Here is a 26,397-nt window from a genome sequence, read left to right as displayed (position 1 = left end):
GTTGATCCATCAATTTATGCGATAATATCCATATCCCATTGCTCAAAAGAATGTGTTTGACACATATTCCCTAGTGGCTCGTCCATTCTGATGTCCTTGATAGACCTCCTCCTCATCACTACTACTGTCATTGCTACTGCTGCTGTCACTATCACTACTGTCCTCTAGTATGTGCAACCGCCTGTCTACACAAATGTTGTTAAGTACCCCACAAGCAACTATTATGTTACACACCCGGTCTGGCTGCATGCGTATCCCCCCTTTTAATACATGGAATCTGCGTTTCATAATCCCAAAGGTCCGTTCGATTATATTTCGGCCCCTGATTTGGGCCCTATTGTACCGCCTCTGACTTGGGGTCCCTGGGTTGAGATATGGTGTCAGCAAATATGGTTTACATGGGTACCCACTGTCCCCCAGCAGATAGCCTTCATGTGGATTCCTCTCTAGGTGCTGGGCAATCTCACTCTCTCTGAAGATATGGCTGTCATGGGTTGCCCCTGGCCAGCGCGCTGCTATGTTGGTGAGCTTTTCTGAAAAGATAGATTGAAAACATATTGTCAGATTAGCAGCAAAAAGTTTCAATTATGTTATTTATCCAGCACAATTAACATTAATTGAAAAAGGCCACAGGGTGCATGTTACTATGTGACACTCTGTATATCATATTTGAAATTATTTCAATAAAGGCACCCCATATGAAATATAGGTCATGCTGGCAGAATTGATGATGTCATCATTTTGCACTGTAAACAACTTTATGAACTTTTTATGAAGTACCACTTTTACAGTTGAAGTTTATCAGTTTATTCATTAGGTACACCCCTATTGAGTTTGGTGAGGGGTAGGTTACATACTAAACCCAGACCTGACCTGTCATTATTTTGAAATCAGTGAGTGTTGTGTTTTTGGCTGAAGATTTACTCAGTCAGTCACTGATCAGCCACGCAGTTGATCAGTACACTACAGTGTACTGTGTGCTGGCCTACACACACTACAGAGAAACAAACACTGCCGACAGCATATATGATGATAATCCATGATAATATAGCACTACAACAGGCCAGTCTAAATACAGTGGCTTAGAAAACTCTTCTCTCTCTCTCTCTCTCTCTCGAGGGGGGGGGGGGTAGCTATAGGATGCTACTCACCTTCATGATTGCAAATGCCCTGTACATTTATCGGAGTAGAAATGCTTCCTGCAGAAAAAGGCAGCCTCATACAGCATTGGGTGAGCCATGGCCTCAGCAACTTCTCTTGGTGGATAGGGGGCTTGGATTTTGATGTGGGTCCCATCCACACATCCAATGACGTTTGGAAATCTGTGTTTCTCCATAAATGTTTGCCTGATGTGTCTTCGCTCCCCTGCATCAGGCCACCTGATGAACCTGTCTTTTTGTTCCACCAGGGATGCAGCCACCGTATGGATGATTCTCGATACAGTCCCCTTATCTATGCCAAAAATGTCACCAACATCGTCCAGAAAAGATCCGGATGCAAAGAATTTGAGGGCGACCAACGCCTGTGTTTCCACATTCAGGCTGTGATTTCTGTCCGTGTCCCTCATCAAATCATCCCTCACCAAGTCACAGATGAAATGTATGCCTTCAGAATTGAATCTGTACTTTTTCTGCAATTTTATCTCACTAAATTCCTCCAACGGCAATGGTCTGTGGCGGAAATTACGCTGAAATCTGCGATTTTGGGCTGGAAAGTCAAGGAGCAGCATCCTGTGCGCAGCCATCTTGGATGATAGAGCAGACGACAAATGCTAGCGGTGGCTTAGCAAGGAGATATCGGTGCCCCCTGGGCCCGCTAAATATGACCAGATTTAGCAGATCGAACCGTCATCGATACTTTGTTATATATTATAACCATGAGTGCCTTAATTAAGTATCTGGGTAAGCGGCATTTGATGAGTTTATAGAATACCATAGCTCTATCGGTCTTGCCAAAGGTCTTAGAATAATCGACAAACAGGCAGTATAATCGGCCGTTGCGTTTTCTCAAAGTTGTCTAGATTTTTGCATTTAGTACAAAACAGTTGTCTACTGTGGCAAAGTTGCTTCTGAAGCCAGCCTGTTCTTCGACCAATATGTTCCGATCTTTGATAAACCATTTGATGCGCTCAAGTAACCCATCCGTGGAAACTTTGTTAAGGATAGGAGTTAAAGATATGCCCCTGTAGTTACTCACTAAAGATCTATCACCTTTTTTAAATACTGGACATAGGATGGAGGTACACCAAGCATTGGGATATTTACCCTGCTTCAGTATGGTGTTGAAAAAAGCTTGCCAAAAAACAAGACCAAGTGAGCTCAGCATATTTAAAGACCTCAGGTGGATGGCCATCAATGCCCCCAGCTTTACCAGTTTTCAATGCCTTCACCTTTTATATATATTTGTTTCATTTTGGTTTTCTTCATATTACATATATATATAATTACAATTTCAGCGTTTCTCTTATGATTTTTCAATTTGTGACCAGGCCCGTATAAATTGCCCTAACACCGCTCCGTCACAAATGTACCATGAGAAATGCTGCTCCCTTGTCAATGCAAGTGTGGCTTTAAATAAAGAGACCAGTAACTTCGAAAATATTTTATTTTGAAATAATGCCAGACAAACCAATATGTAACCTCGAATGTATCGTTGGTACATAGAGGGTTAACATTGTATCTTAATCAAATAGATTGATCAAATAATATAATTCAGATATAAGAATGAAAAACCTAGCATCTTCATAATTTATGACAGGATATATCGAGCTATTTATAGGGGCCAGAAATACCCCGAACCAACGGGCTACAAATACCCTGCGGGGACCATGGTCAGAAAAGTGTCTCTGAAAATTTTACTTAAAATAATAATGACAAGAAATGCCGCATACAACATTCTCTACACTCAACACTGATCAGATGAACCAAGTTTCCAATATATCAATGCTCTACATGGTGTATCAAAAAGGAACAGTTGCTCTTTTCCCTAATATTTACAACTCTAGGATAGATATGACAAATACATGTAGGTCATATCATGCGTATAGATCTTAGCTTCAAATTGACACCATTCATGTTTGAATAACGTTCCGCATGGCTGGTAAGGCACTTTTTAAACCCCATTTGTCGCAGGGTGAGCATTACGTTTGTAATTGATGCTCTGTGTGTTATTCACTGCATAACATTCTCAAGTAATGCCCAGATGGTAGGAAAATTGGTGTCAGTCGATTCAGGTATTGAAAAGGGGCACCATCCTGAGCCCATCAAAGATCACGAAAACCTGCCTAATTCCTCCTAAATTGAGCATTAAGCACTGGAATGATCTGAAGGTTTATCATTGCCAAGTAACGTTTGCTGTTTACGTTCCGTTCACAGAACACGGGCCCGATCAACAGTCCATTGCCGCAAAGTCCGAGCCATAACGTCAGTTTTTGGCGCGAATCATTTCTATCGAAAGTGGATGGTGGATGGATTTCCTGATGGGACAGATCTGTTGGGTTACTCGACGGGCGAAGGCTTCTATCACTCTTGCCAAACTTCCCAAGCGCACATATTCAGTGACAACGAAGGAACTCTCCTGTGGCCTTAATTAGCTGCCCAATTTTTCAAATGAGCATGCACATATGCATTACATCATATGTCCTACCATATGGGCATCATATAAGAATGTTATGCAATGAATAAGAGACCTTGCGCCAAATACAAACGTAATCCTCACCCTGCAACAAATGGGATTTTGGGCCATTTTGTTTAAACAGTGCCTGACCAGCCATGCGGAACGTTATTCATACACAAATGGTGTCAATTTGAAGCTAAGATCTCTACGCATAATACGACCTACATGTATTTGTCATATCTATCCTAGAGTTGTAAATATTGGGGAAAATAGCAAATGTTCCGTTTTTATTGATACAACCTGTGTAAGTGTGAAAAAATCGTACCTGCAAAATGTTCGACCCCAACTTTTTTTGTGCATGTGTCTGATTTGTTTACTTTTTATAGCCAAAGCTCTTACATAACAGGTTTCATAATCAAAAACTATCGTGGTACCCAAATGTCACCTATTTCATATCATGCTTGCGTTGGTTAAATAATTTCATGGTTAGCGGAATATGAATCAAAAACACTGTCAGGGGCTACAATTAGACCGGGGCTACAACTACCCTATTTTACCATATATAATGACTTGTCTCCCTTTGTGTGTGTAAATTTAGGTCATTTCTATATTGTCATGAGTGTTTAAGTAATGTCAAATTAAAGAAGTGCCCGTCAAAATCATCACTTCACAGTCGCCTACATTTGTATACAAATTAAAATAAATGATATTCTTTGTTTTGTTTTGTTGGAAGTGCCTTTTTATGTACCCAATGTTCATAAATGAGATATGTACACATTTTGGACACTGTTTGTGCGTCGAAATCCATAATACTAGTGGTCGTGTGTCATATACTGCTCTATAGAAAAAGCTGGAGTTGTTACATTCAGCTTTTTTTTTCATCATTCATTTCTGATTTTCTTGAGAAGTAGAAAAGCCATACAGGAAAGTGAGGTGTCATTTGTTTGCTTATCTTGTTGCCTTTCAAATGAGACTGATTTCAAATGCCCCAGAATAAAGACAAAGGTGTAGGATGGTCAGAGAGAAAAAAGCCAGGGGTGGAGCACGCGGCGGTGGAGGTGGCGGTGGAGGTGCAAGTACAAAAAACATAATTTTCATACAATACAAGAGTCTATTTTACAAATCTAGTTTATTTCACTGGTCTAATACCAGTTGACACTGTATGGAAGCCACAAAGCAAAGAGTAAACTGTTTTGGTGGCATTTCCAGAAGTGAGAAAAAACTCAGTGTTGACTGCATCCAAAGGGACTCCAGCTTGAATTTTAACACCAAAGTTCCCACTTGCACATGAACCACTTTCTTTGAAGAACATGGGAAACTAATGACTGGATATGATAGAGCAGAGTCTCCTCTTCATTTTAAAGCAAACAGAACTCAATTTGGGCAAAGAATAATGATTTTACATGTTTTTTTCTGACGACTGTCTATTTTGAGAAAATGAAGAAAACGTTTGTTCATTGTAATGCATTATCCTATTAATTCTTGACGCTTTGTTGGCATTATCTCGTTAATGGGTGATGATAAAAGAGAAAGAAGTATATTTTCTGATAGGCCTTGGGTGGCTTATATATATATCCAAAAATCCATAAAAGGTCATTTTTGACCATGTAACACTTTTTACAAGCAGTTTGTGACTCACGACCTAGTATACGACTTCAGAGACATCGGTTTTTTAATAACCCAATATAACAACTTTGACAATCTTACTTTATTTCAGACGACATACCTTCGTGTCCGAGATGTTGGTTCCAACTGCTCACTATTGTTACTATGATCAAGGCCGTCATTGCCAGGCTAATATTTGGCATCCATTCCTTTGTGGCAATTTGGAGAGTAACAGATGTAAAGGGGCCGGTCTATTGGTGTCTGGCTCTGGCACTGATGGTTCTCATGATAGAGGGAGTCATGACGATCTGGAAAAAAAAGGGAGCCGAATGGAAATGGTAAGTGCTACACAGAGAAAATTTGGTGATGTGTGTTGGGCTGGGTTTATATACATTTTTAGTTTGACGTCCATACTACGAAACAGAAAAGCCGTCAAAATAAAAATACATTCGTTGTTTTTTTAATGGCTTTCGATGGGATCAACAGAAAATGACTTCGGTAAACTTCATGACCAAAGGATACGGGGATACTTTCTCAAAGCCATTGGTTATGTGTACACGAACACAAGCGCATGCGAGGGGATAAAAACCAACATGTTCGAAACCACCTGCGATGTGCGCCAAGGAGAGTGTCTGTCTCTGGGTCACGACAGCATAATAGATTTTTTTGGAAAATAAATACCCATAAAACTCATATGATGCACCGAGGACGCAATTTCCATTCTCCTTCAAGGGAATGAGCTATTAGATCTTGTCTTGGAACGACATTTGTGGGACGAACCTAAACGACTCGCTTGATTATACTCACACTTTGGACGAACTGTCGATACTGACCTCTAAAACTCTGGCAGGTAATCGAACTAAACACTTCATCACTGGAGGTCTCGATTTAATTATACAAACACCCAGTTCGAGATTCGAAAACCTAAATTCAGAAGTCGACTTAGAGATTCAAAGCTTAACTTCAAAATTAAAAACTCGACTGAAGGATTCAAAATTTGAAATTGACCAATGAAAAGCCGTTTTACAACACAATATTGACTGGTCGATCATGTGCAACGCTGCCTTGTTAACTTATCATTTTGTGAAGTCTCCCGTTGTGGTTCGTCCATTTTATATGTAACCCTAACAAGTTGTCAGTGCACCAAGCCTAGTGCCTGGGATGGGGCTTTTTATAACGTTACCTCTAGAAAAGTCCCCCTTCCTTTCGCCAATGAAAATTCAAATTCAAATCTTTTTTTACTCTAAATGCCTACTTGGGACCAACGGTAACATACAATACTTACAAAATTACGCATACATGAGCCGCTGTGACGATAGCGACGGTCACCAAAACATTAACACGAATGTTGTGGTGGGTGGATCCATGTCTACCTTGTTCTTTTATAACGGGGGACCTATGGTATACAGGAGAGATTTGATTTGTTGATTTGGTTTTGAATTTCGAAGTCGACTTTTGAATCTCAAAATCGAATTTTGAATCTCGAGTCGAGTTTTGTTTGAATCTCGAAGTCAAGCTTTGAATTTCGAAGTAGAGTTTTGACGAATCTCGAAATGAGTCTCCTGGGACTTTGTACGATTACCATTCATTCAGCAGCTTGTATTACGCAAAAGTGATACCTCTTGTCGATTACGCATGTCGTGTTTTGGGGTTTAAGACATCTAAACAATGCCACAAAATTCTTTTTAAAGCCACACGCTCATTGCTAGGTCTCGGAAAGTTCTCCGCACTCCCTTTAATCGTAAAACATTGGTTGGCTACCGCAAACGGTTAGACGAAGTGTTGAAATTCTCAAATTATGGTTCCGCTTGGCTATGTGCCCTTTTTCTGATGAAGGGCTAGTAGAACGCATTTTTCTGAATAATTACAATCTATTTGAATCGGGAAAAGACAATTGCTGCAAAGAGAAAAAAGACTATCTTTACAAATTATGATATGGTACATCACTACAATGGCATTATTGACCCCACAGCAATCTGAATGCGGCAGAAACAAGGAATATAATAACAAGATGCACGCTCTCTTGCGGAAACAATGGGCTAAATGGTATTTGCATATCAATGAGATGCCAAAATGAGAAATAGAGAACTTATAAACTACTTTAGCAAACCTTTGGAATAAATGACCATGTTAAGATACTTATGCAGACAGGACCACTCAATTCTGGCTATGTTACGAAACGGAACTTTCCTAACGAATATTGAAACTGGGCAATACCGGAGAATCCCTGTAGATCAACGTGTACGCGAAATTTGCGGTCATTATGATGTAGGTAGCGCTTATGACAATTTAAGAAATATATAGCAACAAATCATAATTTGACAAAAAATAGTTGACAAAATGAACAAAAACAAAAATACCTTTAGACAATTCAACTGAATTCAGATAACCAGTCACATAGTAATCATGCTCTCAACAGGAAATCGAGCAGGTATGGTTATCAGCGTTGGGATTCGGACAGTGTCAGCAAGGCACTGGGTGAGTCCACAACTCACATTGGACCGACCTAAAATTGTGGTTCAGGTTAACATCTTGCTAATCATAGACCACTGTAGTCCGACATATATATTTATATCTGATACTACGAGTGTGAACTCTACACAAACATTGGTGTTGCATACTGGCATTAGTGTGACAGATATGTTGAAAACGAAAGTTTTCTGTTACACCCAACAGGGAAAATTGACTCAATCACAGCAAACTGGAATCTGTTTAAGGAATGGGCGGCTTTTAATTGCAGTATGTTTGTTCTTCTTCTCGTGCATCAGTAAGCTATTTTTCTGAACATGTTTGATGCTTTTACCTATTTTGTTTCGGCACTTAGATTGTAGAAAAACGCGTTATTCGTTATTTTCAGTACGCGCAAGTCCTGGCGCGAAATACCTTTCCCGCCACGTGAGTACACGCCGAGAACCGAGTTCACGTCATCCCGCTATCAGGACGCAACGTGATTTCCATTATCGTCGCAGTAGCAGGGTTATCACGGTGACGTCGGAAAAATCTATATCAGCACCAAAACGTCTCCGGATAGATCCATGGCTCCAGGAAGCGCCTTGTTAATGTATCGTTCAACATGGAAAGGATCGACCCATGAAGAGCTAACTCGGGTCAAATCGGAGTCAACATCTGAAAAGCGCGATAATTCGGTCAGATTTTGAACGTTTCCTTTTTTTGTGCAATACAGCGATGGAAACTACACTGTAGAATAGGAGGGGACTGGGCAGCCGACAGCTGGGAAATATTGCCCTTAATAATGCCAATGGTCCTTGCGTTTATGTCATTACTTTCATATTCCTAATGGAAAGTTACGTTTTTTGGCAAGAATATTACTTTTGATCAACACAAAGAGGAATACATGTAGTTGCCTCTCTAAGATTGTTTCATCAATATCATTAACTTCATTAACAACTAGCATTGGGCAATTCGCCTAACAGCAAATTGCAGACCATATCGCTGGTGATAGTGTTTTGTCATGTTGAAAATGAGCACCAGGACAACCAGGTAAATCACAAGCAAATAATCAGCTGAAGGTTGTGACAGTAGGTGCATCATGCATTACTAGAATCAGCGATGGTTCTTTGACTGCGACAACTCAGCATATGCATTGTCACAACCCAGTAGACAGCCAGTAAATGCAATCTGAACCTCAACGTCTTTCTTATCCTTTGATGAATTTTGAGGCTGAGTGAGAAAAACCACTCGGCCATCTAGGAGATGAAAAGTCACAACCTGGGGACAAAAAATAAATGCGATATAGACTTCGAATTCCTTTGAAGTGTAGGTTGTGACATACCAGGCCAGTTGATGCATGGTCACAACATAGGGGCAACCGGGAATCATGGCAAGGATTTTACAACCATTCTTTTGAGGTGTAGATTGTGATGTGAGGAAAGTGTCTTGATCTATACATCAAATTCCTTCGATATGGTGCAACAAACCAGTCCAGTAGATATATACATGGTCATAGCATACGGCATCGAGACAACCAGTATGCAAGGTTACGGCCAAGTCCAAGGGGTATAACCGATCAGCACTAAGAGTAACGTAACATGCAATAATATCTTTTTAAACTAACTACCACAGTAGGTTTGTTTATTCAGTCTTTTTAAAGTAAAAGTATTACAGTGAAAAAGAACGAAATACGGCTGGAATATACTGGTTCGTCTTCGGACGGCAATTTCAACACTGCACCGATGTCAAATGACCATGAGATGGTCCGAGGTTAAGAAGGTTATACGACTTTGCCTCATCAGCTCCTCGTGGTCAAGGCTCCAATATCCGTGACTGAACAGATGTGGTCGCAGAACAGAACAGATGTTGATCATCCCTGTCAGGCTGTAAAACAGAGCGAGGAAATATTTTGATTTCACCAGAAGTTTTATCATTCATAATAATTATGAATGACAAACAGACACTGACTAGCTGCTAATAGTCTATGAAGTTCATTGTCATAATTCAGAACAAAGACCCATCACCTTTGCTGACAATATTTTCAGAAGGTTTGTATACATTCGTGTGTCCATTTACACTGCACGTGTATCTATACGTGCTTTACTGTACATTTCTACAGGATGTACAGAAAAACGATCTCCAAAACTGTTGCTTTCAGCACTCGTGACACGTTAAGCAAGGTTTCAGCAACTATTTTCAGTGAAGGTATATCTCATGTGTAGAGTCTGGGTGATTTTGAGACATTCTTAGGTGTTTAGGGCGCACAGTTTGATGAAACTTGCCCGAATTCGTAATTCTTTTGATGAATGTTTATCCGCCATTGCGGGGATCTCGAAACTTTTGGATGACAAGTTAGCCTCAAAAGATGGACGTGCTCCCTATAACCACCCAAACTAACAGCGAATATATATTCTTAAGATCTTTTTCTTGACCTCTGATGAGTTAATTTTGTCTGATGCAGTGTTTGAACACAAATTTGAGGGCGATTACAATCACGAAAAATTCACACTCACCCGGTCCACCCGGTCTAGAATGCGTAGATGAAATGTCTGTTGGCTCTTCCATGTAGCGGGTATCCTCCCACCTGTTCAGGTCGGGGACAGATCAACGTTGAGCAACTTGCCTAATCGGTAAAAACGCGGGAGGCAGTGCTATTATCGGAACGGTTCAGAACCGGCGATTTTCATCAAAAATCACCCGAAAACTAAAAAAGTAAGCAACGGCTGCAAAAATAAAGTACACGTTGTTCGTTAGCAGGTTATGAAACGTAACCTGACCAAATTTCAGGTCATTCCGTGCGGCAGTTTCGGAGATACGTGCCGAAAACCACATCCCTCGGGTCCTGGCAATCGGCTCAGTAAAAACAAGAGACCATATCCACGGAGTTGTGGATATGGTCTAATAACCACTAGAGGTTTAGCAGGTGTTACATCGTAACGAGTTCACAGCTCAGATCTGAGCACATTTTGAGCAAGATGATGATTAAGGAAACTTTAAACCCACATTGATATGTAAAGTGCAAGCTCTGGGGAACTCACACAACTTGTTGACATGGGAGATCACCGATTTCCCAAACCCCTCACCGTCCTTTTGACATGCTTTAGCCAGTATATTGAGGTTAAGCCCCCCCCTCCCCCCATTGGACTCTCAATAAGTCCTTCGGAGACGCCTATCCCGAGGCGATGGAGTGGAACCCCCGAACCACTTTATCCTTCCGACACTTTATAGTGGTGCGCTAACCACAACCATCATTACCCTTCCTTTTCATGCTACAGCTATAAATCCCAACCATAACGCTTCCTTTTCATCTTGCTATTGATAACCTCAACCATGCCACTTCCTTCTCATACATGCTAGAGCTATCTCCAACCATGACCTTTGATATTGATGTCATTGCTAACCCCAACAATTACCCAGCCTTTTCTTGCTACAGATAACCCCAACCATGACCCTTCCTTCGCATGTGCTATAGCTAACACAACCATGACCTTTGATTTTGGTGCTGGTGCTAACTCCAACAATTAGCCATCCTTATCATGCTAAAGCTAAACCCAACCATGACCCTTCCTTTTCACGCTATTGCTAATCTCAACCATGACCCTTCCTTCTCATAATGCATAATGCTTTATATAGCTAACTCCAACCATGACCTTTGATTTTGATGCTATTGATCTCCAACCAATGACCCATACTTTTGATGCTACAGCTAATCCCAACAGGTAAAGTGACCCTTAATTTTGATACTATCGCTTACCCGAACCGTGACATTTAGTCTTCATGAAATAGCTATTGTTAGGGACGCACCCGTGAAAATAAATAAGGTGGATATACTTATTTTTTGACACACCCTGTAGTACACAATTATCTAATCCGTTCACCGACAGCAAACGATCAATTTCAGAACAATGAAATGATTTAAGTGCAAAATACCAACATTGACATTTTCGTCTCGTCTTGTCGAAGTTTTTTTTTTCAATTCATTTTTTCTTTCCGTCGCCGCCGCCACTTGCTCCAGACGCTGCCGGTGTAAAAGAAATGCAAGTCCCCGGAATCTAAGTCCGGTCCTTTTGTTAAAGTGAATAGAGTCGCCGAGTTCCTTTGTTGAAGATTATGTAGCTTACCCTAACTAAACTATTAACCACATTCGTTGACAATACACTCCTTTTACACCTGTACTTCGGTGCATTCCTTCGTTGAGTCTTGAGAGGGACGGTAGTTGACGGTAGCAGTCCACGAAAAAAAATCCAGAACTGTCATGGGTCAACCGCAAATTTTCAGATTCATGGATTAGAAATTATAAGAATCCAGGTCTCAAACTCAACCAACCAACTCGAGTATCTTTATCACAGCAGGTTTATTTCAAACTCGGAAAAACTGAAACACATAAAGTAAATGAATTACAATTAACCAAACATACAAATTACACAGGATATACATGTATACACGTTCACTACAATTACTAACTTTGGCATCTTCGCATTATACTACTTTAGAGGACGTATCAAAACCGGGGTATCAAACTTCAACCACACACCAAGACTCAATTTGTCTCTAAACCCAACATCAATAAAGTCTATCCACAAGCTAACCTTATCAAATAATCTAATTCATCAAATTCATCAAAGACTACCCCACAGCAAATACCAGTCAGTCCTCTCACTCTCACCAACCTCAAGCTTCAACTCACTCCAATCACCTTCCATACAAGCAAACCCTACACCAAACCTCCATCCAATTATATAACGACAAAGAAAGAGTAAACTCAAGGATTAAAACATGAATGTGTTTATTTACAAGTGAATTACGCATAACACACAATGAGTGGCCTCGGTAAGGATCAATGATTAAAACATGAATGGCACGAGTAGTGGAAATTGTTACAAACGCCCCTCCTAGGAAAAAGTGTTCATACTTTTCTCCAATACAACAATTTCACTCAAATTTGTCGCCTATCACTGCTTCCTACTTCTTCAACTAATCTTAGTCAATCCTACTAAGGTAATCGGCAGCGACGTTGTCAATTCCCTTGATCGCGTGGATAGTGAACCGATCGGGCTGCAGCAACAGTGCCCATCGCATCAATCGTCCATTTGTGGATTTCTTCTACGGAATGAAGGACAATGGCCGATGGTCCGTTTCTAGAATGAACTCCACTCCGTAAAGGTAGCGATGGAATTTATGGATTCCCACACGACTGCCGAGCACTCCAGCTCAATTGTTGCGTAATTCATCTCTCTTGGTAGCAGTTTCTTGCTCGCATATGCCACTGGCAGTTTCACTCCACCCGAAAACTGCAGAAGTACTGCACCTAGACCTTGGCATGGGCCTCAGGGTATCTTCTCCCACGAGATGTCCAAGGCAGTCCAAATTGGTATATCCAATAAAGATCTTTGATGGTCTTGCCGTCAAACCACCAACCCGGAGCCTCTGGAAGAAATCCACAATATGACCACACCACTACAATTGAATAAATGACCACACCACTACATCCCGTGTCTCTCAGGACAGAAACAAATTTAGCTCTTCCCTCGACAAGTCCCGAAAAGACTGGCATTAGTCCACACGCTGGGGAAGCACACATATAAGCAGGTGACATGGACGACAGAGTAGCATTCTCGCCTGCAGTAGAGTCGAGGACTGTACTTTTGGTGCTGGTCAAACAGAATGATACTTCAGCACTATCATCCACTCCAGTGGTTTCCGCCCCCCTCTCTGTCTCAAGGCTTGCCGCAGACAAACGCTTTAGGCAAAACCAAGATATGTGTCCCATTCTGTGGCAGTAATAGCATTCTCGAGTATCTCTTGGCGGAATCTTGATGTCTCGGCTCTCTCTTTGCGTAATCTTAGCATTCTCGCCTGCAGTAGAATCGAGGACGGTACTTTTGGTGATGGTCAAACAGAATGATACTTCAGCACTATCATCCACTCCAGTGGTTTCCGCCCCCCTCTCTGTCTCAAGACTTGCCGCAGACAAACGCTTTGGGCAAAACCTAGATACGTGTCCTATTCTGTGGCAGTAATAGCATTCTCGAGTATCTCTTGGCGTAATCTTGGTGTCTCGACGCTTCCCAGGTAAGTCGTTGGCCTTACCCTGATCAGGGTTGGTATTTCGCACTGGATGGAAAAGTATATTGAGGATGTTTCCTCCCTTGGCCTCACGAAATTGATCAGCCAAGGCTGCCATGTCCTTAGTAGAACCCGGGACTCTCTCCCGGAGGAACAATTTCAATTCAGACCCACAGACACGGAGTAGCTGCTCTCTAAGCACGAGGTCAATTACTCCCTCACATGTTCTGGTGGCTTTCGCCAATTCTGTCCAACGGCCAAAGTAGTTACGAAGCCTTGTTGCAAACTGGCCGAATGTTTCGCCAAAATATGGTTTACTGGTTCTGAACTTTTTTTGGAACCCATCGACAGTTAGATCAAATCGTATAAGCAATGCCGCTTTTAGCTTGTCGTAGTCCATTGCCTCGGTGCTTGTCAATCGAGAGTATACATCAAGTGTTTTTTCTTTTAATAGGGCACTCAAGCTTATTCCCCACTGATCCCTCGGCCACGACTGCGCCTCCGCATAGCGCTCGAAGCGTTGAAAGTATCCATCCATATCATCTCGGTCCTCATCAAACGTGGGTAACTTCGGTGGTTTTGGCATCTTGGTTTTGGTCGTGGGGCCTCCTCCAGCTTTCAGGGGTTCCAACTTGCGTTCATGTTCAAGTTCTCGTGCTTTGGCTTCGGCCTCCATTTTGGCCAGATCTGCCCTTCTTGTCGCTTCTCGGTCATCCATTTCAGCTTGAAGCCTCATCTCCCCTCTCTTTTCAGCCCTCTCATCTCTGGCCAGCTGTTGCTGATCCTTAATGAACTCTCGTAAATCTCTTACATCAAGGCCAAGTGCTTTGCCCGCACGAGCGAAGTCATCTAACGTTGCCATGTGTGCGGCGTACTCAAACTAGGAACTTATACTTATTAACACAAAACTTGACTACTTAATCCCTACGACGTCAGACTTATCTCGCTTTGATATAGCTATTCCATCAACGCCTACATAGTTGTGTCATCATGACACACATATGCATGCATTAATGATATGACTTATAAGCTAGGTTTTGCTATGAATTTTTTTTCCTCTGAAATCTAAGTCTGCACCCGTTACTATTCACACGAACAATGACACACAATTCTGACACACTTTTTTTTCAAGCAACTGAGGACTGACACACACATACACATGCACGCAGACCGTTAAACCTTTCCTTTCTTTTTAAAAAAAAAGTCGCATATTACATTACAATCACATTTAACAAATACATTTCACATTTACATGTCATTTCACATTTACATTTCACAATACATTCGTTTATTTGAAAGAAGGCAAATAATTGCTGCAGGTTTTTCCTGTCGAGTCCTCCGGTGTATTTCAACAACTGAGTGTTCGTTTGTCCAAGAGCTCACGAGATATACTGTTCACACTTATGAGATACATGTAACATAACACGACGCGATTCTGTACCGGTGTAACATCTGTGGTTGTTTCCCATGTGTCAGTGTTTCCAAACAATAGGCAGCTAGAGAGGCCATGACTTTTCAATAGGGGGAAACACAGAAAAACTTGTCAATCTATCTTTTAGCGTTCCCAAACAATGAAGGGAAACACTCAAAAATAGAAACACTCAAAAACATTACACCGGTACTACAACAATAGTTAAGCGCTTTTCGATCTACGTTATGCGAATTCGTCTTCTGCAGATGTTTAACTTATATGATTTCATTCATCGACACGTGACTCGGGTACAACCGTATATCCTCTGCATGAACTGCACACTCTTCTCTGCATACGCTGCAGCACTGCCGTACTGCAGTCCTGGGAAGGTCGCCAATGTAAGGATCCAGGTCTCAAACTCAACCAACCAACTCGAGTATCTTTATCACAGCAGGTTTATTTCAAACTCGGAAAAACTGAAACACATAAAGTAAATGAATTACAATTAACCAAACATACAAATTACACAGGATATACATGTATACACGCTCACTACAATTACTAACTTTGGCATCTTCGCATTATACTACTTCAGAGGACGTATCAAAACCGGGGTATCAAACTTCAACCACACACCAAAACTCAATTTGTCTCTAAACCCAACATCAATAAAGTCTATCCACGAGCTAACCTTATCAAATAATCTAATTCATCAAATTCATCAAAGACTACATCAAAATATAACCTACCCCACAGCAAATACCAGTCAGTCCTCTCACCCTCACCAACCTCAAGCTTCAACTCACTCCAATCACCTTCCATACAAGCAAACCCTACACCAAACCTCCACCCAATTATATAACAACAAAGAAAGAGTAAACTCAAGGATTAAAACATGAATGTGTTTATTTACAAGTGAATTACGCATAACACACAATGAGTGGCCTCGGTAAGGATCAATGATTAAAACATGAATGGCGCGAGTTGTGGAAATTGCTACAGAAATGAATTTTGACATTTATATACATACACACCATTAGACTCACACCTGTTGTGTGAGTTACTACCTCCGTCAGGGCCGAATAAAGAGTTTCATAGCCTCGAGTTGTATAGCCTCGAGTTGAATAGCCTCGAGTTGTACAGCCTCGAGTTGTACAGCCTCGAGTTGTACAGGCTCGAGTTGTACAGGCTCGAGTTGTACAGGCTCGAGTTGTGTAGCCTCGAGTTGTGTAGCCTCGAGTTGTGTAGCCTCGAGTTGTGTAGCCTCGAGTTGTGTAGCCTCGAGTTGTGTAGCCTCGAGTTGTGTAGCCTCGAGTTGTGTAGCCTCGAGTTGTGTAGCCTCGAGTTGTGTAGCCTCGAGTTGTGTAGCCTCGAGTTGTGTAGCCTCGAGTTGTGTAGCCTCGAGTTGTGTAGCCTCGAGTTGTGTAGCCTCGAGTTGTGTAGCCTCGAGTTGTGTAGCCTCGAGTTGTGTAGCCTCGAGTTGTGTAGCCTCGAGTTGTGTAGCCTCGAGTTGTGTAGCCTCGAGTTGTGTAGCCTCGAGTTGTATAGCCTCGAGTTGTATAGCCTCGAGTTATATAGCCTCGAGTTATATAGCCTCGATCCGCTACGCTGTACATCGAGCCTAAAGGAATACAGCCCAAACGCATTTAAGCTTTAGCCATGATGAAAAACAGGAAAAACCCTCGGCGTAAAAATAGTTTGACGTCACAAGGCTAGCCAACCAATCAGGCCATTGTTTCGTCAACCAATCATTTTCGCAATAGGCACCTCGCACTTCGTCCCTTTTGGGGACGAATTATTGGTCTAACAGTTTCAAAGCTTCTACAGTGAAGTACGTTGGCTGGGAAAGGACATGGTGATTTTTTTTCTTCAATGACGATGTTTTATTTTTTATCTCAGGGGCCTGACTTACTATCTCAGCCGCAATGGCATCCATCTGGAACTCACCAGCCTCGTTTTCGTTAGTCAGGCGCCTGAAATAGTAAGTCAACTGCCTGAGTTAATAAGTCAGGCACCTAAGTTACTAAGTCAGGCGCCTGAGATTCACAAAAAAGGTGTCATTGAAGAAACAAAAATCGCCATGTCCTTTCCCAGCCACCGAAGAAATGTTTTATAGCTTTGATTAGTGTATTTATGACTACCGTAAAAATCATTTATGACTGGGTGTATTACATATAGTAGGCCCGTAAACATCAAAGTCCTTTGTTAAATGGGGTTAATGAGGTGTGACGCAAACACCCAGAGCGACCCTAGGTGTGCATACTAATTACTTCCTCCCCTTTGGACCATTTGCATGTCACACATGAGTGCATCTGGCTTGGGCCACTCCATGTTTAAACAGGGGGGACTTCGTATGTAATACTAGATAAAACACAATTGTAATTCAATTTCAAAGTTTCAAATTATTGGCTAGTAATTATGTTTTGCAATTGAATGACATTATTCCTGAACTGAAAGGGAAATTATTGATACAATCAATTTTGCAAATAGATCTGAGCATGGTGTACAATTCAAGAATTTCTTTAATGTAAACAACTGTTTTTTGGTATTGAATGTTTCGTCAAGTAAGATGATCGATGAGAAGACACAGTGAGGAGATAATTATGCTGGCTAAAATCTAACAACTTTATTCAAGACATGTGGAAAGTAAAACTACATCGACGACTTCCCAGTGGCCCGTGGCCCAACCGAAGACACCACGCAACATTGAACTTACATGTAAGTATTGGTCTGTATTATGCAAATAGATACTGTAAATATTTTGTAAATAACACAGTTCAGTACACCAAAAATATATTTAATTCACATGAGGCAATGCCATCAAAATAGGCCTATTTTCGTAAAAATCTACCCTGCTTAATTTAAACATGGAGTGCCCAAACCGAGATCCACTCGTGTGTGACATGCAAAGGGTCCAATGGGGAGGAAGTAATTAGTATTCACAACTAGGGTCACTCTGGGTATTTGCATCACACCTCATTAACCCCATTTAATTGAGGCCTTTGATCTTTAATTAATGGCCTACTTTGGGAAGACCTAGGTTTTTTTTCACAGTTCAGGATGGACATCCGATCTTTTGGAAAAGTCGGACAATGTCGGAGAAAAAGGAAAAAGGTCAGGAAAAAGTTAAAGAAACCGTTCATAACTCGGAAAAACCTCCCACTAGTGTATACGATTTTCTTTTCATATGCGGTCTCTGAAATGTTCTCGAAATATTTTTCTTTGGGAATGGTGTGCATTATAAAGCTGCGAGGTGAGGCCTACATATCATGTTGTGATTTTCTCAATATATCAGTTACACTAACATCAACACAAACACACATGTAACACAAACCAGTTCATATTCATAATTAGTGTAACATATCTGCGACAAATCTGTTACACTAACATCTAACACCAAGTTTATTCGGCTATGTGAACTCACCCACTGCTCACTATGGTTACCATAGCGCAAGCAGACGACAACAACAAAACGGGCAGATTCAATAGCGAATATTTCCTGTTCTGTGGCACTCGACGCGGATTCGCTGGTAGATATTTCTCTGATAACTTGAACACATATGTTGATAGGTTTATATCGATATAGGTGTCCTAATAATCAAGTAGAGAAATCCGTGTTTTTGTAGCCCTATGCCTAAAATACGGAAAACATTGCGCTTATTTCTACCATATGTGTCTAAATTGTGAAGATTATTACATGCGCTGTGTTGTGTAGTATGTACACCAGTATAGGCAGATGTGATAACAGGCATTTCGCTCGAAGTGTTTTTTAAAGTGTATTAAAATGCAATAATAGAAGGCCGACTATCCACTATGGTTACCGTAGTTTGCCATTTGGTAAAAGCTTTAAAAACTAAACCGTTTGTAAAAAAACATGAAATGTCACATATTCCGATGTATTCCGTCGAGGAAAAATTATTGGCCGGTGCACTTTTTACACAACATTGCGACACCTATACTAACTTGCAGAACTGAAATAATCAACGTATCACTTGAAACATGGTAAAACGTAGAAAAAATCAAACAAAGGGGCTGCCAAAATAATTCCTACATTTTACCATCAAAGCAAACAAAGACTTCAACGATTTCAAATTTGTACCATGTAATCCGTGCAGTGCTAATTGGAGGGCTCCAGTACATGTATACTGTATTGGGCTAACCGAAGGTACCCTGAAGAATTTGTGTTTTGTAATATTGCCCTTACGGCCCAATTCTCCCCCTTTTACGCAACCTCTACATCCGGGGTCCATTTGATTAGCATTCAAAATGGCTGCACCACTAGACCCTGAATACTCGTGTACGTCGTATCACTCGACACCGCTAGAATCTGGGGGTATCGTAGCATGTTTAACCTATGACCCGTCTATTTGGGCATTACGTGTCAGCACTGTTTCATCATGACCAAAACCGTTTGTAGCCGACCAAATAATTGCAAAATATTGAGCAATTATCTCAGGGCAAATACAGAATAGAAGCCTTATACTTAAATATAAAAATAAATTATCGAAAGGGATCTTGAAACACGCTTCTTCGCATCTATTTTGCTCGGAGTGCCCCCATGGCCCGTCTAAATGACGCAGTTTTCTGGTAGAGGCAATTAATTTTTTATATCAGCATTATTTTCATAATCCGTGTCCATCAAGTTCCATTATACCGTCAATCGATTTGTGATCGCATAAGGGTAAATGCTTATGTGGACTGACAATGCCGCCCTTTTCGCCGATTCAAAATACCATGAATATGCCAAGTGTCAAAACATTATTTACATCTTATTTGCATGTCAAGCGTTATTCGTTGACCAATCAATGTTTTAGCTCAACATGATAGCAGGGGTAGTGTAAGTGACCACAGGAGCGCGCAATGACCCCTCGGTAAACGAGGTTGCTTTTTACCAACCTCTGCATCCGGGGTGTACTTGATTAGCATTCAAAATGGCTGCAACACTAGACCCTGAATACTCGTGTACGTCATTTCCAATCGTATCGATCGTCACCACCAGAATCTAGCGGTGACCTATGACCCGGGCACTACGTGTCAACACTGTTTCTACATGACCAAAAACCGTTTACAGCCTACCAAATAATTGCAAAATTGACCAATTATCTCAGGATGTATACATAAGCCTTATGCTCAAATATAAAAATAAATTATCAAAAGTGATTTTGAAATAATAATGTTAACAGTGCTCGCGCGATTTGGATTTTTAACACGTGCTTCTTCGGTTCTATTTTGCTCGGAGTGCCCGCATGGCCAGACTAAATGACGCAATTTTCTTGCAGAGGCAATTAATTTTTTATATCAGCATTAGCTCATATATTATCCGTGTCCATGAAATTCTATCATTCCGTCAATTGATTTGTGATCGCATAATAGTAATGGTTATGTAGACTACGAAAGCCCAGAAGGCTCATTCGACAAAACTTACTTCGACAAAACTCACTTCAATAAAACTTGACTTCGACAAAACTCAACAAAGACTTCGACAAAGTTGATTTCGACAAAACTCATTTCGACAAAATTGACTTCGACAAAACTCACTTCGACAAAATCGACTAATCAAATCGTGTTTTACATACCTACCTATGTGTTTTACATAGGTAGGCCAGAGGTCGGTATTCAGGTCATAGCAGCTATCATGGCGGCCAAGGATTCATCCAACACGAGAGTATCAATCTCTGATGAGCAAAACTCGTTCGTATTTATTTTTTGCTTCATTCGTTGACCAATTAAATATGTTTTAGCTCAACATGATACCAGGGGCAAGTGCAAGTGACCATAGGAGCGCACAATGACCCCTGGGTTGGCCTTTTAAGGCCCTTTTTGGCAATTTTTCAGCGCCCTACACGGCGCCCTCCTAAAATAGGCCAATACAGTACACATGTACTACCATCTTAAAACATTAAAAGATAATTATTGAATGTATTCCTTCCTTGCAAGACCAATTATTCGCTGATTACTAACAGATTTCATGCACCCAAAGCCTTGCCACACAAGACATCCTATCCATAAATACAAGAATGACATCCAAGCCCCTTTAATAGCGCAATGCCCAATGACACAATGCAATCATTGACCCCATATAGGCCTAATTCATTTCTCGAACATTGCAGCATTAAACGCACTGCGCCATCTGAATGAGACCACTTTACACTTGACGCAAGGGCCCAACGCGCCGCGTAGCGGCAAAAAAGCGAAGCTGGCGAAACATTTATAACGGGTCACCGTCACTTATTATTGGACTTATAGCGCATTTACGGGGTTGCAACTATTTTGCTTTATAGTGTCACCAGGAAAGAAAAGCATGCGACCTAACGCCGATCTATTTGTATAAAGTGATAATTGGAAGGTATATAGTAGGAAATATCAATAAAATAATCATTCCATGTCGTCTTTTGAGGGCATTTTTGATTGTAAAAAATATATGTGTACGTCACCGTAGTCTCTGCAATGATAATTTTATCAGAGCAGTCTCGCGCAAGTAGAAGTTCTTTACCTATTAGTTCTTCACTTATTAGTCTCAACGTCTGGCGCAAAGCCAGACGTTTTCCATTACGATTTCACTACGATGTTTGACAAGAAGGAGCAGTGCGCGAGATATGCTAATGAGCAGACTTCCCTCGCTTGAGTTTCTGAAGAATGTTCCATATCGGGCTAAGCTCATCACTGCTGATTTATGACAGGCGTGCAACGGTAGGTATCTGCTCCCCAACTTCCACCCTTATACGGTACAATAAGTTACCATTTGATGGGAATGGGACAATGCCCTCACTGTGTATGGAGTCATAGGGATAAGAAGACATTATTCATTAGTGTTGGTACAAGTGATTTTGCCCAAAAAGCATGCGCATTCAAAAAACAAAATATGCAAGGTATCACACATGACCATGGCGACGTGCAGAAAGTGCACTGGCCAGTGCATACCTTATGGCTATGTACTAGTAAACATTGGCAGTTCATTTTACTCCGAGCTTTTCCTGAAACATATAGCCATGATGATTAGGCCTACCATGTACCATGACCAATAACAGCACTAGATCATGTCGATGTCAACAAGTTCACATGAACCGTATAATCCCGCATGGCGCTTGTGGGGCATGCGTCTAAACCAAAGCCCCCAAATCACTTGTTTTGGTCTATTTCACTTGTGTTTCCCCCCTCTCCCAGTCCATAATACATTTACAGTTTACAATCCCCGATCATGGCCCAACAAAAGGTCATCGGTTGACTAAAGGAACACAACTGTTCAATGGATTTATAGTTGAATGCGATCAAACTACGTCTTTTCAATCGTGGATTGTAAATTTAACCCCATGGGCCTAGGGAAGGCCCTATAACAATACTTTCGACACAGTTATTATCTCCGCTGCCTCCACCATCCACCATGTTACACACAGTGCTCACTGCTGATTCTAAAATGCGCCACCTAGTCAAAACAGGACATATGTTCTTCTAGGAATAGATCTCTTTCCAATATTTCGTCATTCCACTATCGTCATCACCTCATCATACTTTCATTGACATTACAGGCACACATCCACAGAGCACTCTTCAAATCATCTACACAGTGGTTATCCAACTAGGATTATAAAGGTAATTTCTTAGCCCCGCACAGTGGGTTTCAGTCTTGATAAAGGGGCACTATTGCTAGCAGCTAGGTAGGCAAGATAAAGTTAGCCGAAGTAGCCGATAGGGGTCTCTCACCCCTCAAAGTCTGTCACAACTATTCAAGTTTGTACAAGGAATACATGCAGCGCTGACTCTAACAAGACCCAATGGGAATGTCGCACAGTCATCTGTCAAAAACAAGACCTATGTTGTAGTATGATCTCTTGCCAATATTTAATAATTGCACTATCGTCATCACCTCATCATACTTCATTGACATTACAGGCACAAATTGACATAGACCTGACCACTGTTGCAATCAACGACACAGTCGCTATCCAAGTAGCATTATAGAGGTAATTATCATTATCATACCTCATTAGCATGTGAACCAATCGCGTCGCGTCCTTTGCGATCACGGCAAAGCCTCATGGAATAATGTCTTTCACCGTTGAATAATTTTTCATATTCCATGCCTACAACTTCAATTTCTTCATATTCCATGGCTAGAAGTTCAATACTAATATAATATCCAAGATAAAGTTACAAGAAGTAGTCAATAGGGGTCTCTCACCTCTCACTGTATGTCCATACTATTCACGCTTGTACGAGGAATACATTCAATGCTGAATCTAACAACACCCAGTGCCCTTACTCTGTATATTAGTCACTGGAAGATGGCCCATTTCACTCCTTGCTTCTACTTCACCTATAGTCTCATTGCAAACGCCTCACTTCTATGATATCACATTCACTTTCAGCTGTCATGCAACGCAACAACTGTGCTATCTGCCATCGCACATCAACGAAGAAGTGCAGCCGCCCACATTCCACCTCACGTCTGTCCGACCAGCTGCAATCCTCGAGGACGCCCCACTGTACCACAATTTCACTACGATGTTTGACAAGAAGGAGCAGTGCGCGAGATAGGCTAATGAGCAGACTTCCCTCGCTTGAGTTTCAGAAGAATGTTCCATATCGCGCTAAGCTGACCACTGCTGACCATGACAGGCGTGCATTGGACTGGTACAGGTTGGAACTGAACATTGAATATGCTGGTGGTGACGCTTTCTGATGAGAAGTTGGTCGTGACTGATGCAGTATCCTTGGACTTGTCCACACCATCGTTCAATCATTGCTCTCTGAGCTGCCTTGATTCTGTACTTACCCAAATACTAAGACCAAATGCCTGTTGACTGTGCTTTAAGAGAGACTGGCGCCATGCCTAGAGATATGACTGACCCCTATTGGCAAATTTGTATGACTTTATCTTGCCTACCTAGCTGCTGCCTATAGTCTCCCTTTAACTGCGGAACACTTCAAAGTCGATAAAATGCCATGTTCCACCTTTTAATGTGTTCAGACCGCCATTTTCAAAATAATCAAGTCAGGACACTGCCTTCTGGTCTCATAATAAATTTTGCTTTCCTCAATAATAACATTTCTTCTTCTTCAATGCTTTCATCATTCCAAACTTCTCCTCCTCTGACTTTTACAGGGGTACAGTCATGGCAATCAAAACCCAAATACTGAGACCAAATGCCTGTTGACTGTGCTTTAAGAGAGACTGGCGCCATGCCTAGTCTCTCTTAAAGCACAGTCAACAGACACCAACCCCCTCAGACTCAGAAACCACAAACGCCCAACCCTTCCTGCTACCTTAATACTTCTGGATTGATTTTACAGGCTCATTCATTATGTGCTCATTCACAGTGTGGGGATTCGGACAGTGTCAGCAAATCACTGTCCGCTATTATACCAAAGCGGCTATAGCAGACGATAGCAAATAAATTGAAATCATAGGCAGATTCAACCGCGATTATTTCCTGTGCTATGGCACTCGCGTAGATTTGCTGGTTGGTATTTCTAGACGCAAGGGCCCAAAGCGCCGCGTAGCGGCAAAAAAGCGTAGCTGGCGAAACATTTATAACGGGTCACCGTCACTTATTATTGGACTTATAGCGCATTTACGGGGTTGCAACTATTTTGCTTTATAGTGTCACCAGGAAAGAAAAGCATGCGACCTGACGCCGATCTATTGGTATAAAGTGATAATTGGAAGGTATATAGTAGGAAATATCAATAAAATAATCATTCCATGTCGTCTTTTGATGGCATTTTTGATTGTAAAAAATATATGTGTACGTCACCGGAGTCTCTGCAATGATAATTTTATCACAGCAGTCTCGCGCAAGTAGAAGTTCTTTACCTATTAGTTCTTCACTTGTTAGTCTCAATGTCTGGCGCAAAGCCAGACGTTTTCCATTACGATTTCACTACGATGTTTGACAAGAAGGAGCAGTGCGCGAGATATGCTAATGAGCAGACTTCCCTCGCTTGAGTTTCGGAAGAATGTTCCATATCGCGCTAAGCTGACCACTGCTGACCATGACAGGCGTGCATTGGACTGGTACAGGTTGGAACTGAACATTGAATATGCTGGTGGTGACGCTTTCTGATGAGAAGTTGGTCGTGACTGATGCAGTATCCTTGGACTTGTCCACAGCATCGTCCAATCATTGCTCTCTGAGCTGGCTTGATTCTGTACTTACCCAAATACTGAGACCAAATGCCTGTTGACTGTGCTTTAAGAGAGACTGGCGCCATGCCTAGTCTCTCTTAAAGCACAGTCAACAGACACCAACCCCCTCAGACTCAGAAACCACAAACGCCCAACCCTTCCTGCTACCTTTATACTTCTGGATAAGGCTGTCCTAAATAAGCAGTGAAATCAGTGTTTTTGTAGCCCTACGCCCAATTAAGGGTACCAATTGCGCTTATATCTATCATATCTGCCAAAGTTGTGATTATCATTGCACGTGTTGTGTTGTGTAACGCAAGAATAGGAAGATGTGATAACAAGCACTTGCCTCTAAATGTTTCATAACATGGCTTAAAATGCAGTTACAGCTGGCATACTGTCCGCTATGGTTACATGAAGACACTGTCATGACTGTCCGCTATGTTTATATTGTAATCATAGTGGACAGTCACACAGATGCACAGATGCATAGCGGACAGTCTGCGATATATTTTTGCATTTTTAGTCACTTCATAGAATACTTTGAGCCAAACGCTTGTAATCACATCTTTCTATTCTGGTGTACATGCTTCACACAATGCCCGTACAACAATCTCCACAACTTAGGCAATTATGGTAGAAATAAGCCCAAATTGAGCCATTAATTTGGCATACAGCTACAAAAACACTGATTAATCTACTTATTCAGGACAACTTCATCAATATAAAGATATTAACAGGTGTGTTTAAGGTATCATCAAGATATACCAACTAGTAAATCCACGCCATAGAACAGGAAATATTCGCGGTTGAATCTGCCTGTGCTTTCAATTTATTTGCTGTCGTCTGCTAGCCATACCGGACATTGATTTGCTGACACTGTCTGAATCCCCACACTGATTCAGAAGGCGGGGATAATACACTATGACAGTAAAGCTATACCCGGTTGATTAAATTTTATGTTATCCACGTTTTTGAGTTCTGCTGGAAACTAGAGTTACTTCTTATACTTTTAGTGAAAAGAAATTCTCGTTTAATGTTCTTGATGTTGTATAGAAATAATCAAAATTTTGATATTTCATTATTCTTCGAAATTTTACGATTTTTCAATGTACATGTAATT

General features: G+C 41.3%; 1 protein-coding gene across 2 annotated transcripts in view; it reads left to right on the top strand.

The window, feature by feature from the left end:
* Window positions 1-26,397, top strand: part of LOC135496996 (uncharacterized) — a 117,504-nt gene that overhangs the window by 41,893 nt on the left and 49,214 nt on the right. For both annotated transcript variants that reach the window (XR_010448750.1, XM_064786614.1), the window contains exon 2: window positions 5,333-5,558. Coding sequence is in view for 1 of the 2 variants with exons in the window: in XM_064786614.1 (XP_064642684.1) it covers window positions 5,333-5,558 (226 nt within the window). In the remaining variant the exon portion in view is untranslated. The remainder of the gene's footprint in view (window positions 1-5,332; window positions 5,559-26,397) is intronic.

This window comes from Lineus longissimus, chromosome 12 (assembly GCF_910592395.1).
Source record: "Lineus longissimus chromosome 12, tnLinLong1.2, whole genome shotgun sequence".
Taxonomy (NCBI): domain Eukaryota; kingdom Metazoa; phylum Nemertea; class Pilidiophora; order Heteronemertea; family Lineidae; genus Lineus; species Lineus longissimus.
This window is presented reverse-complemented; position numbering and strand designations above follow the sequence as displayed.